This window comes from Pteropus alecto, unplaced genomic scaffold (assembly GCF_000325575.1).
Source record: "Pteropus alecto unplaced genomic scaffold, ASM32557v1 scaffold167, whole genome shotgun sequence".
In the NCBI taxonomy this organism is placed as follows: domain Eukaryota; kingdom Metazoa; phylum Chordata; class Mammalia; order Chiroptera; family Pteropodidae; genus Pteropus; species Pteropus alecto.
Genome location: NW_006440647.1, coordinates 69,161 through 82,666, shown reverse-complemented (window position 1 = coordinate 82,666; position 13,506 = coordinate 69,161). Strand labels below are relative to the sequence as shown.

Here is a 13,506-nt window from a genome sequence, read left to right as displayed (position 1 = left end):
TTCAGGGCCTCCTGGGGCAGGGGCTGGGAGATGGCCATACTGGGGCCTGAGAGCCACGGAAACAGGAGGCCCATTAAAGGGGCTGAGAAGTGATTCCTTGCAGACACACCTTTCTCTCTACAATTAAGGATATTTATGAAAAAGTTTTGACTAAACTAAACCCTACTTTAAATTCCATTTAGCTGAGCCTTTAGGTGAATTTTTTTTTTTTTTTAGTGGAGACTCAAGCCCGATTTATCTGAACTTCATAATAACTGATTTTCTAACTTTCTTAAAGCAAGTTATGCCAGTATTGTCTTCAAGGCTCTAAAGGAATTTTATAAGGAGCTGTGCTAAATTGAGCTCCCTAAAGGCAGCGAACATGACTTCATCTTATCTATATCCCCAGGCCCTAGCAAAGGACTGAGCATGAGTAAAGATCTGATGAAAAGGAAGTGACATTTGTTGAAAAGGAACAAAAAGAGGAATAACCTTTTCACCAGGAAAATAAATTATGGGACTAGGCAACTAAGAGGGGTCATGGAGATACTGCTCCTAAAGATCTTCAAGCCTGGAAATGGTTTTCATCTACCTGATGCTTGGAGACCACCCTGGGGCAGCAGTCAAGGCTCTTTTCCAAGTCTGTCCTGCTAAGATTCCAAGGTCAAGGCCATTAGAAAAGCATTTACTGAACTTTTCATCAGGAAACAGTCCTACTAGGTCATAAACCAAGACTGCGAATACTTAAGAGGCGATGATCCTACAAATAGAGGGAAAAGTTTTACCTTGAGCTGAGGCTTTTTCTAGCCAGCTCCAAAAAGACCTAAACTCCAGGCTTAAATATAGGTAGCCACAAACATTCTGAGGCTTGGAGACTTTAATTTTGCCAAATGCATATTCTTTTTCCTCACATGAAGCCTATTTTTAATCAATTGCCAGCTCCTCCAGTCCATTTCCTGGAAAAGAAGCCAAGAAAAAAAAGTGGGAATGAACACATCAGGCAGTTATTTGTGCAGTGCTACGGAAACACAGAGTTTCTACTGTCCCCTCAAACCCACAGACCTTCTCTGATGTCAGGGACAATGAGGTTTTAATATCAAACATAGATTATTCCATTTATTCTTGTGCAGAACGGTGGCTTTCTCTAGGACACAGCTTCTCAGCAGCAGCCTTTCAGAGTACTTTACTCAGCTTTGGAGAGGTCAAGTCAATATCACTGGTTTTCAGTGTATATAACCTAAAGGTAATGAAAGGAAATGGGGGTGGTTTGTGAACTGCTTCAGCTAGTAGTAAAATGAAAGATGATAACTTATTTTCATTCATTCTTCCCTTTGACAAACTTGTATTGAGCTCCTACTATGTGCCAGGGACTAGTCTAAAAGAATACCTATCAATAAAACATAATTTTGCCCTTAAGGAACTCAATTTACTAGGGAGATTGTGGGAAGGGGGTTTAGACTGAATACATGCAGTGAGAGAGAAATGCATAGAGGCTGCCTATTGCCACTGCCTGTCCATTAAGAGTTGACTAATGGTTCCAGGCCCCTATCAAAGGGTGGAAGTATGCCATTCTGCCTAATCTAAGATCTGATGCCTCCTACTCTGTTAAATGGAGTCTGAAACACAGAGGTTATCTGTTTTTCCAGGCACACCCAGCAAGTTGAGAGCAAGGAAGTAACAGCCCATATTGGGTAATCAATCTCATGATCAATGCAATAATTAGTATGAACTCGGTTACTCATTCACCAAATATCGATTGATGACCTATAATGTTTCTACTACTGTGTGAGGCAGTGAGGGAGACACAAAAGAAGGTAAGAGATGACCTTTGCCCTCAAGGGATTACAATTTACACAGAGACATTTTGTCTACGTTGGCCTTAGTTGTAGCTTCAGCACCTAGAACAGTACTCAGTATTGAGTAGGTTCTCAATAAATTGGATTAAATGAATAACTGAATTACTGACATACACAAAGTGCCAAATTAAGAAAAACAGACTCTCTAAGGCTGTGGGAGTCCAGGGGAAAAGCTAATGAATGGGCACTAGAGTCCTTGAAGAAAACTCTAGAGAGGTAAGTATTGAAACTTTAAGCAGTAGGAGAGATTAGGACAGGCAGAAAACAGAAGGCAAAATTTCTCCCCCTTCCCTGTAGGGAGAGAAATCTGAGCAAAGTTTTGGAATAAGTGCCCAGAGTGGCCAGTTGAGGCTTCTGAGGACTCCAGCTTGGCTGGAGTGTTGACTCCATTTTGGAGTCAGATTATGTTAGACGGAGGAGTTTGGACACATTTTCCTGAAGGTAATGGGGAGCCATGGAACAGTTTTGATTAAGTGAATGACTTAGTTTTAAAATGTTTTAGGAAGCTTAATCAGGCAGTGGGTCTGGCAGGAGAGCCCTGCAGTCATGGAGGCTTGAGGGTGGGAGTGCTGAGAATGCAAAAGATGGAATTTCAGAGGAAGCTCTGCACAGAGGCTGAACCAAATAGAATCATGAATCTCACACAGAAACAAACCACATTAATTTGCTAAATCCTGAACCAGATCTTAAAAAATATTTTAATAGCTGCTGAATCCACTCAAACTGAAACCAAACATAGATTCTGTACAATTATTGAATATTTTAAAACAAACTACTGACCTATCCCCATGTTGTGGCCTGTGCCTTTAAAGTGTTAATGCTTTTAAGAACAAGATTTAAAGGTTTGAATCATGTTGCCAGAGGCTCACTCTTAGAAGAGAAAAAATATAGCTGCATGTTTTGGTGGGGGTTCATAATATGTGCTGAAGTACCGCATTCACACATTCTCTAATTAAATCCCCCAGGCTCAGAGAGGTTAAGAAAGTTGCTCGGGGTCAGACAGCAAATAAGTGACAGAGCCAAGGTTCAAATGCACTCATACCCCAGAGTCTACTATGCCACACTATTTATCTTTATGTACTACCAGCCTGCCTTCAGTGCCTTAGGAAGTAGGTGAAGATAGTTTGGGGGCAGTTGGAAGCTGACTCTCAAGGCTCTCCTGGGCCTCTACAACCCCATACTTGCCCTTACACACAGGCCTTCCTTTTCCGGGAGATACTTCTTGTCCAACTGTGCCTTTTTGAGTAGTAAGTAACTCTGCCCCATTCCCAGGACTGAATATGTTGCCAACTAACCTGATATGCTCATTGCTGTATGCTTATGGATGGTCTCTTCAGCTATGATCTGGAAAATACTAGAATCCATTTCAAATTCTACTGAATTGAAACACCTTTAAAATTCTACTACAGAAGCTTACCATGTCAGGTACAGTGGTGAACAAAACAAACGAAAACTCTGTCCTCATGGAGTTCACTTTAGGATTGGGCAGACAGATAGTAAAGATGCAGACACATGAGTAAAGACTGAGTGATACAGAGGAATTAGAGGAGGGAAATGTCTTAGCTCGGGCTGCCATAACAAAATACTGTAGACTGGGTGCCTTCAACAACAGACATTTATTTTCTCATAATTCCGGAGGCTGGAAGTCCAAGATCACAGTGCCAGCGTGGCCGAATTCCAATGAGAGCTTTCTTCCTGGCTTGCAGATGGCAGCTTTCTCACTGTGTCTTCCTTCACATGGCCTTTTCTCAGTGACTGTGTATGGAGATCGTTCGCTCTCACTCTCACTTGCCCTCGCATGCAAGTGTATCTTCTTACTGTATTTATAAAACCACCAATCCTATTGGAGTAGGGCCCCACCTTTATGACCTCGTTTAAACTTAATTACCTCCTACAAGCCCTTCTCCAAATACAGTCACATTGGGAGTTAGGGCTTCAATGTGCAAATTTTGGAGAGGGACACAATTTAGTCCATAGCAAATAATGTGATAAATAGTGACTGAGCTGGGGTGGCTGGGGTGTCTTTAAACACCTCCAAGGAGATGATAGTCAGGTTTTGTGCAGCAACTCAGCTTTAGTGCTTTGTTGGGACATTGTTTTATTTTGTTTTGTTTTGAGAGAGAAAACACTGAAATCTTTGAAGCCTGAATTCAGATCCCAGTTCTGCCTCTTATGACTTGAGCAACTTCCTAATCTCTCTGTGCTTCGGTTTCTTCATTGGTAAAATAGGAATGGTGATAGTACTACCTCATAGAATTTGTTGTGCTATCTAATAAACTTTATGCAAATGATGGAAATGTTCTGTAATTTGCTCTGTACAATACAGTAACTAGCCACTAGTGTGGCCCTTAGAAGTATTGTTGCTACGCACTTAACATATGGCTGGTGAGACTGAAGAAATGATTTTTAAATTTTACTTAATGTTAATTTAAATTTAAATAAACACATGTGACTAGTAGCTGCCATATTAGTACATATTTAAAATGCTTAGCACTGTACCTGGCACATAGCAAGTGTCAATAAACATTATCTAAGATTACTGTTTGTGATCATAACAAGTATTTCTCTGGCAGGTAGGAGTTTTTTGTTTTTGTTTTTGTTTTCTATAAACAGCAATCACACTCTGATTCATTATAGTGTCTTGCTCCCCCAATGCACTTGTAGCTATGATGTCCCCTACTTGCCCACCTATTTGTCGCTGAGCTGCATGATAGCCAAAGCCCTAGGGGCCAGCCTGTCCTTGAGGACTGACTGGAGTGTGGTTCTCCCTGTCCAGCCGGGTGGAGATTACCGGTGGGTACTATGAATACATCGACGTCAGCAGCTGCCAGGACATCATCCACCTCTACCACCTGCTTTGGTCTGCCACCATCCTCAACATTGTCGGCCTGTTCTTGGGCATCATCACTGCCGCTGTCCTTGGAGGCTTTAAGGACATGGTAAGGAAGGAAGTGACCTCATTCTACAGAGGCCCCTGTCAGGAGCCAGGGTCAAGCTGGGCAGTTAAGAGCAATGGGGACCCATGTTTTGAAGGGAGGAATCAGAAGAAATTGCTTTAAAAATGTAGCTGCCTTCAAACATTTAAAGTTGAAGGAGCCAGGTAATGCCATCGGTCTGCAAATATTTCTTGTTAACATGAGTTGCCTGTATTCTTGAGGCACATTCTGGGAGCAGGCAAGGGAAGTAGGGTGTTCTCAGTTCTCATGTTCATGCTGGTTATGTAAACATAGCCTTGTACAACCCCCTTTCCCCTCCCCTGACACACACACTTTTATCAGAAACCTTTTTGGGTAGTTTTTGCCCTAACAGAATTGGGGAGAGATAGAAAGAGATTTTTTAGCTACAGGTAAAAGTAATGATAATTTTTCCCTCCCAGAAATTTTGTCCTGGAGTTTCTCCAGAAAGAGCATCTGGACTCTTTTTTTTTTTTTTTTTTCCATTTGAAGGGCTAGCCCTAGGCTAAGCTGCTTGCCAGGTCTTATCCTCAATCTCAACCTCAATCTCAGCCTCCCCATGTTCCCTATCCTTCCTTTCAATTCTTCCATCTTTGTGTGTATGTCTGCAAAGGCATACCAGGACTCAGCACCTAGTAGGTGCTCCATAATGCTGGGCTCCTTCCTTCCTTTGCTTTTAATGCATTCCTAAGCATTTATTTGCTTATTTAACAAACCTTGATCTCAAATTATAGGGATAATATCTTTAGAGCTATCATCCTGGCTTCCTATGAGAATAGAATCATTTGAGGTGCTTAAAAAACCCAGATCCCTGGACCCCTTCTCCAGAGATTCTGATTTATTTGGTCTAAATTGAAGCCCAGGTGATTCTGATCTGCAGCCAGGGTTGATTCCAACCCTGCTTGCCTATCTGCCTCCTTCCTTCCTTCCTTCCTTCCTTCCTTCCTTCCTTCCTTCCTTCCTTCCTTCCTTCCTTCCTTCCTTCCTTCTTTCCTTTCTTCCTTCCTTTCTCCCTCCCTCCCTCCCCGCTTTTTCTTTCTTGGTTTTAAGATACAGTTTTTAAATTAAAATTTATCTCATTTTATTTTTGTTCTATGTTAATAAAGATTTTTAAATTGTTACTAATATTGGACATTACAAACTTCGATTACTTAAGGGCACTTGATACAAAATAACATTTCATTTATTCATTTTTTTGCTCATTTATTCAATCACTCAATGGAGAGTTTATGAGGGCCTACTAAATGCGGGAAAAATCGAGATAAATGTCCTATTCTCAAGTATCTCAAATTCCCTTAGTAAAAGAGGTATATAAACAAATATCAACAAAGCAAATAAGCAAAAAATAAAAATAAAATAATAAATTTATGGCAGGTTTAATAGGGGCACTACTTTAAAGGAATGCCTCTCATGTGTTTATGGAATTATTTTGTGCCTAAAGGCGTTTTACTTTGACCCTAAAAATGAGGCAGATAGCCTTTAGTCCCTTGGCTGTTTCTGTCCCATTTTAGGGTCCCTGAGGAACAGGAACCTGAAAGGTTGTTTGTAATTTGACCCTGGACTGTCAAAAGGATGGATAATGGAAAATGAAAGGTGGGATAGGACAGGGAAAAGAAAAATGCTGCAGTTTTGGGCAGCAAGTCCATGGCAGAACTGGGCTGACTAGAAGTATTGAGTGTTCCTACTGATGACCCTAAGTCAAGAGAAATCCTTCCCAGCTCATCCCCAGCTTGTCTGTCTGTCTGTCTGTCTGTCTGTCTCTTTCTTTTTTCTCTCCCTCTTGCATATGCACACTTCTCATTCCCATGCCTCTGCTCCCACTCGGGAAAACCCAAGCACTGAGGAGTGGGACAAGCATCAAGGAAGTGGGGTCTTCAGAGGGAGAAGGATTTCCTATAAGTTTGGATCTGAGGGAGCTTGGGTGAGAGAGTTTGGGAAAAACCGTTGTTTCTGGGTTGGGGCTTCTTTGGAGAAAAGAATGCCCTTTATTCTCGGAGACTTTCCCCCAAAGGGCAGGTGAAAGCCCAGGCATTATGTAGAATCTGAGCCAACCTGGTTGGCAGAGAAGCTTCCTGGTTGGCAAATTGAGGAGATGGGACATCAGGATGGATGTGAAGAGTTTTGTTCCTAGAGCTTTCAGACTTAGGCAGCAGGGCTACCCTGAGGCCCAAATGGAGTGAGTGGTGGCTACTTGGTAGGCTGTATGGGGTTATGGCAAGGAACCTTGTCAAGAATCAGTGGACCATCGATGTCTAGGTTTATTTCTGGACTCTTAATTTCACTGCAACCTTTACTCTCTAGGAGGAAAATGAGTTTGTTGATGGTTTGTCCTCATAAGTGGCAGTAATGGCCCTTTATTCTCTATAAAGTATTTTTGCACAATTACTTACTCCTCTCCTCGCCACTACTAGTACCTTGTGAGGTAAGTAACCATTGCTGCCCTTATTTCACAGATGAGGAAACAGGCCAACAGATGTCAAGTGACTTGCCTAGAGCTAAATAGCAGAGCTAAAACTGAAGCCCAGGTTTCTCAGATGCCAGAGCCTTTGCTCTTTCTACCCCATCCCAGCTTCCACTAACCAGCATTTGGATAGCTCTTTCTGGTTCTGCAAGTGCTTTAACAGACATTACCTACTTTGCTTCGCTGCTTTAATTAAAAAAAAATAGAGTGAGTTGTTTCCAACTGTTAGGAACTTCTTTAACAGTAAAGGAAGAGAGCAAAAGAAGTTCTGATCATCATCAAATGCCAGTCCTCGGAATTCAGGCAAGGACCGGGGGTGGGGAGGAGGAATGAAAGATGAAAGCAAACATCAGAGAGCAAGACATTTGATTTATGAGGTAAGAAAACACTAGTGGGAGTATAAGATGGGGCACCAAGGAAGAACCATTACTTAGCTCACTTTATTAAAATGAGACATGGTGTAGAAAATTCTGGAACATCAACCAGGTGAACTTATGTAAAATCCTTGGCCTACATCCAAATGTGGTTGGTGACTTGTTGTGTACCTCCTCCCTGAGTAGAATGCCCTGGGGTCTTCAGGGAGGCATAGGGGTGCTGGCTAATGAAAGCCATTCCCTAGAGAGTGAGAAGAGGAGCCAAGAGCTGTGAGCTGGCAGTTTTCAATAGGATCAGCTAGAAGCCACCATTTCCAGAGTTGTGGGATCCGGAAAGGAAAAAAGGATATCTTCATTCCCTGACCAGAGGTGTTTGGTAAAAAGAATCTTAACAAAATGTTTGAGGAAGTGTTTGTTGACCAAAGCTATGAGGATTTGAGATGAATCTTTCAAAAGTGATTATATCTTGTCATTTTCTCCTAATTGGTGTCTCTGGTATGGAGTAAAGTGTGGAGGAATAAAAGTGGCATTCTCAAAGTCCACAATCATTGACTAAGAATAGATTCCATTTTGTCCAGACAAAACTGCTTTTACCATTTCCTGTGCTACCTAGTAGCCTTTGTTTCACCGAGCTCAGAATGCTACTGATCAGTAATAGGAGTCTCTTAACTTAAACCCCAGAATTGAAACAGCAATACACACTCTTATATGCACACACAAATAGAGTGCCTAAATTTATTGTAAAATCAGAATTATTGATTTAAAACATAACTAGACCATTATTTGGGGCCACCTCTTTTGTTCCTTCTATATCCAACTCTTCACTTCACCTCCTTCACTCCCTCATCCTCTCTTATTGCCATGTTATCTCTACATCCTCTACCCTTGAATTTCTTCTCTCTGTGGCTTTCCTGTGCTGTTCAGTCTTCCTCTCATGTTTCTTCTGTGTTTATTTCTCTCTAAGAGTCAACTTCCCTTCAAAGATTCTTCTGGACCCTCAGCCTTGCTAAACACACACACAAAAATTATAGGTAGAGTTTACATTGTGTGATTGTATCTCTATGGTTGGGCTTAATTTATTTGCATAGAAGAATTGGTTTCATCTTGCAGGACCTGGAGGGTGTGTTTTTAGTTGACAGAAGGCCTAGGGAACAGAATTTCTGGGACTTCCTCAGGGATGAAATTTCTTCTTAGAATTCTGGTGGAGAGATAAGGGCATTTCTGAGCATTCTTCCTTCATAAAGCAAGCCAATCCTGGAAATGGCCAAGATCTCAGCCCTCTCCCACACATGAGCTAGGCTGACAAACATTTTTCTGGTTGTCTGTGAGCTGCATTGTAATGACTGAGGTTTGTAGCTCTTCAAACCTTTTTGAAATGTAAATAGTACCCACTCCAAGGAAGAGAGCAACAGAACTGTGTTGAAACTTGCTATAAGGGAGTTTCCTCTGCCAACACCCCAACATGGTTGCCTGTGCCACTGCCAAAGTCTGCCCACACATTTTCATCACTTGAGAGGAAGCTTCTGCTCTCCATTAATGTGGAGTAGATGTGTACCAGAAACAAGACACATTGATTTTGCAGATAGCTCTCGATTATTCACACAAATGGAGGAGGTGTCAATGACATGGAAAATGAAAAAGAAAAAAAACATTTGTCTCACACCGTGACCCATGTTGCACTCAAGAGGTACAAATCACAGTCTTGTTTGGGAACTAATGAGCAGTGATGACTTACTTTAGCAATGCTTTGGCCCCGTTGGGAGCAGGACTCCCATCCTGGACAAGATTAGCTTTAACCGTTGAAGGGCTACACACACTACCATGTTATAAAAATGGCATTCGATTCTTTCTGCATTGTTTTGTTTGGGGAAAAAAAAGGGAGATCAATATATTCTGCTTTGTCTTTCATGGTTTCTGTGCACTGCTAGGGTTTTGCTTCCAGCCTGCGAGGCTGATGAGAAATAAATATCCTTCCTATCTGCATGAGAGCTCCTTAGCAAGGTTGGAATCTGTGGGAATCCGCACAACTTTTACAAACGCTTTGTGATTCATCACATTTCTGTCACAGCAAGAGCAGTAGCCTGTTCAGCCTTGTCTATTTGACATTGTGTATTTTAGGTCTTATTTTTTTATTTTTCTTTTTTGTTTTAAAAAAATATGTACATAAACTATTTCAACTTTTTTATAAGTTTGAATTTTTCAAAGTAAGTTGGGAGAAATGACACAAGTAAAACGTATTAGTTGTAAAAACTTTAGCCGTATAACAGAAAGTGAAGAGTCCCTATTTACCTCCTAATACTACTCTGCTCCCCAGAGATAGCCACAGTTAACAGTTTGTTGTAACTCTTTCCAGATTAATTTCCTTTTTTTAAAAAAAAACATATATACATATATAATTGTTTGGGTCCTAATTTATAAATTGGGTTCATGCTATATTAATAGAACATGGTGGCTTCTATTTAAAAGACTTTATTTTTTTAGAGCAGTTTTAGGTTCACGACAAAATTGAGAGGAAGGTACAGAGATTTCCCATATATGCCCTGTCCCTACACATGCATAGCCTCACCCATTATCAACATCTCCCACCAGAATGGTGCATTTGTTACCAAGGATTAACCTGCATTGATGCATCATAATCACCCAAAGTCCACAGTTTACCTTATGGTTCATTCTTGGTGCTGTACATTCTATGGGTTTGGCCAAATGTATAATGACATATATCCATCATTATAACATTACACAGGAATATAAAATAATATTGAATGTCAACTCTAGTTGAAAAATAAAAATAAAGACATCATTCAAAGTATTTTCACTCCTGTAAAAATCCTCTGTGATCTGTCTATTTATCCCTCCCCCACAACCACAACCCCTGGCAACCACTGATCTTTTTATTAATTCCATAGTTTTGCTGGTGGCTTGTTTATTTTTGTTTGTTTGTTTTAACAACATATCCCAGACAATTTTCTCTGTCACTAAATTGTTTATCAATAGCTGCATGGTATTCCATAGTATAGATGTATCAAAGTTTATTTAACCATTTTCCTAGTGATAAAAGTTAATGTTGTTTCTAACATGTGGTTTTCTGCAGAACCCAACTCTCCCAGCACTGAACTGTTCTGTTGAGAATGCCCATTCAACTGTTTCTTACTATGCTCGTCCTCAAGTGGCACCCTACAATACCTACTACCATAGTCCTCCTCACCTGCCACCATATTCTGCTTATGACTTTCAGGTATGTTTTGAGAGAAAAAAAAAAACTCTCCATTACTCCTGCTCTCACTCATGCTCTCTTGTTCTCTCCCTAATTATGGACCCTCCCTAATGTGTATGAAGTTACCAGGCTCTTTATCCCTAAAGGCCTTTAGCAGCCTTGGGTACCATTGACTAACATAAGAACTATGTAAGCAAGCAATGATAGAATAGATGGGAAAGGTGAGAAAGGCACAAGAGAAGAAGAAACGGAGAGATGGAAGCAAAGGGGAGACAAGGAAATAGGATCGAGATATCCAAAATTGCCTTGACCTACACCCAGGAGAAGATGGTACTCATTAGTACCTTGCCATGGACCCCTGATGAACAGTGGCTATTTCCATTCCTCTGCCACAGGGAGATGCCTAGTCTTGCTCCTTAGCACAAGGATATTCTGAGCTATACAAGGGTTTGAATCAAATCTATAAGAAATCCCTTCTTTTTCTCCAGACTTCTTAACTAAGACGACATAGAGAAAATATTTTTTATAACATTCCCCTCCCCTTTGTTGTCCTATTATCACATAGGTCAAGAATAGTGTTACCAAATTTGCACTTTCCCTTTTTCCTTTTGAGCCAAGACTAAGCACAGAAAAACAGAACCGAAAAAAAATGAAAAGAAAAGGTGCTTAATTAAAATGGATTCATTGTGTGCAGAGCACTGAACTAGGCACTTCGGGAAAACAAATAAAATGGTCCTTTAGGCATTTACAGTGATTGTAAACCCTTGAGCACAGAAGGGTGGGATTATGCTAAAATCTGGTTAATTCAAAATTTGGGGACCAAAAGAAATACCTTCGAAGGGAAGGAAGCACATAATAAATTTCTTCTATTGACTAAGAGCCCATAAATGCTCCAAGGGGACATAAAAACATGAGCGTTTGGGGGTGCTTTCAATTAAACAGTCAGTTTGAAAATGCAAACCCCTTGGTTAACATGATTTCAGCTGCATATTAACGAAATAATTGAAACTGAAAAACCCCATTTGGTTGAATAAAGTACATTTTTGTTTGGTTTAGATACTTTTGGGGAGGTCCAGGACTCTTTATTGCAATAGTAATACAATCAACCCTTGAACAACGTGGGTTTGAACTGTGCGGGTCCACTTATACATGGATTTTTTTCAATAAATACACAGTTGGCCCTCTGTATCTCAGGGTTTCACATCCACAGATTCAACCAACTGCAAATCGAAAACAATATTTTCCACCTGCAGCTAGGAATCTGCGGATGTGGAAAGCTGATTGATTATGCATTATTCTATGCCATTTTATATAAGGGACTTGAACATCCATGGGGGGTCTTATAACCAATCCCTCGTGGATATTGAGGGACAGCTGTACATATAGTGTGAACATAGATTCGTTCACTGTTATAAAGTACAATATTAGAACAAGGAGGCATCCATTAAAGCTTGGAAAAAATAATGTTAGAACTTGTTTTAGAGCCTATGTATTCACAGATAGACAATTCAGGGAACTTATTACCCAAATAGATGATGTAGACTGGAAAACAGAATATGTTCAAAAAGCACATAAATAATTTCAGTAGTAACAGAGACAGAAAAGGAATCCTTTAAAAGAATCCAAGGATGTCGAAGCTAACACAAGGAGGGGCACCATTCTCCTGGGGACCCTATGATAAAAAGTCATCCAGAGATTGAGGACCCACTGTAGGTTCAGCCAAAGAGGCTGCCTCCATTTTTTTTTTTTGTATATCAAAGTAAACTATATCAATTATATTGATTTTATGAATGTTCACTTTATAATAAGCCTCTTAAGTAAGAACAGCAATCTCCCTGGTGATGGTTGCTGCTGACTCTAAGATAGGAAGCCCCTCTTTAGGATATGCAGCCATCTCTCTCTCCATTATTCCTCATTCAAACACTACCCCCGGGGATGAAAGCACAATTGACAGTGCCACTGGCGACTGAGGCTGGTGATTTCAGTTCAGTCAATGTTTACTCTGTGTTCCCATGTGCCAGGCACTGTGCTAGGAGCTGTGGATAGAAAGTGTGAATGAGACACAGGCCCTGCATTATGAATGAGACATGAGGGGATGGTCGAAGACAGCAGTGGAGACAAAAAAGTAAATAGACTTACCCAGAGTGCTGTGGAAACCAAGAAACAGGGTACCTAACCCAGTGAAGGGATCTAAATCTAGCCACCCCACCCAGACCTATGCTGTGGGCTAATAGCAGGGCCTTCAGAGGTTTGTGGAGGCCTCTAATTTTAATAACAGCTTCTATTCATCGAGTGTTTACTATGTATGAAGCATTGCGCTAAGTGCTTTACATATATTATCTCACTTACTCCTTTGACGGAAATATTCTTGTCACTGACATGTTTAAGATGAGGTGGCTAAGTCATGGAGAAAGTAAGTAACTTCCCCAAAGTCACAGAGATAGCAAGGATTTGTGTACAGGTCTGTCTGACTCCAGAGATTGGCTTGCAGATTCTTTGGAAAAGCTGTAAATCTGAGCACAGCACAGGTCTTTGCCTCAGTTAATTTTAGGATATTTACACTTTCTACTGGTTTAAATTCTGGGCTTTCTAATTATGACTCAGAAAGGGTCTCTTATTGCATTATTAAATTGCTCCCCACTGCAGGGGCTGCTGGGACACATTTTAT

The 13,506-nt window shown here is 40.7% G+C and overlaps 1 protein-coding gene across 3 annotated transcripts in view; it reads left to right on the top strand.

Annotated features, from left to right (window-relative positions):
• Positions 1 to 13,506, top strand: part of TMEM255A (transmembrane protein 255A) — a 47,158-nt gene that overhangs the window by 26,719 nt on the left and 6,933 nt on the right. For 2 of the 3 annotated variants that reach the window (XM_006917809.3, XM_006917808.3), the window contains 2 exons: positions 4,612 to 4,774; positions 10,716 to 10,859. In XM_006917809.3, the coding sequence (XP_006917871.1) occupies positions 4,612 to 4,774; positions 10,716 to 10,859 (307 nt within the window). The remainder of the gene's footprint in view (positions 1 to 4,611; positions 4,775 to 10,715; positions 10,860 to 13,506) is intronic. The other variant, XM_006917810.3, reaches the window with a different exon arrangement.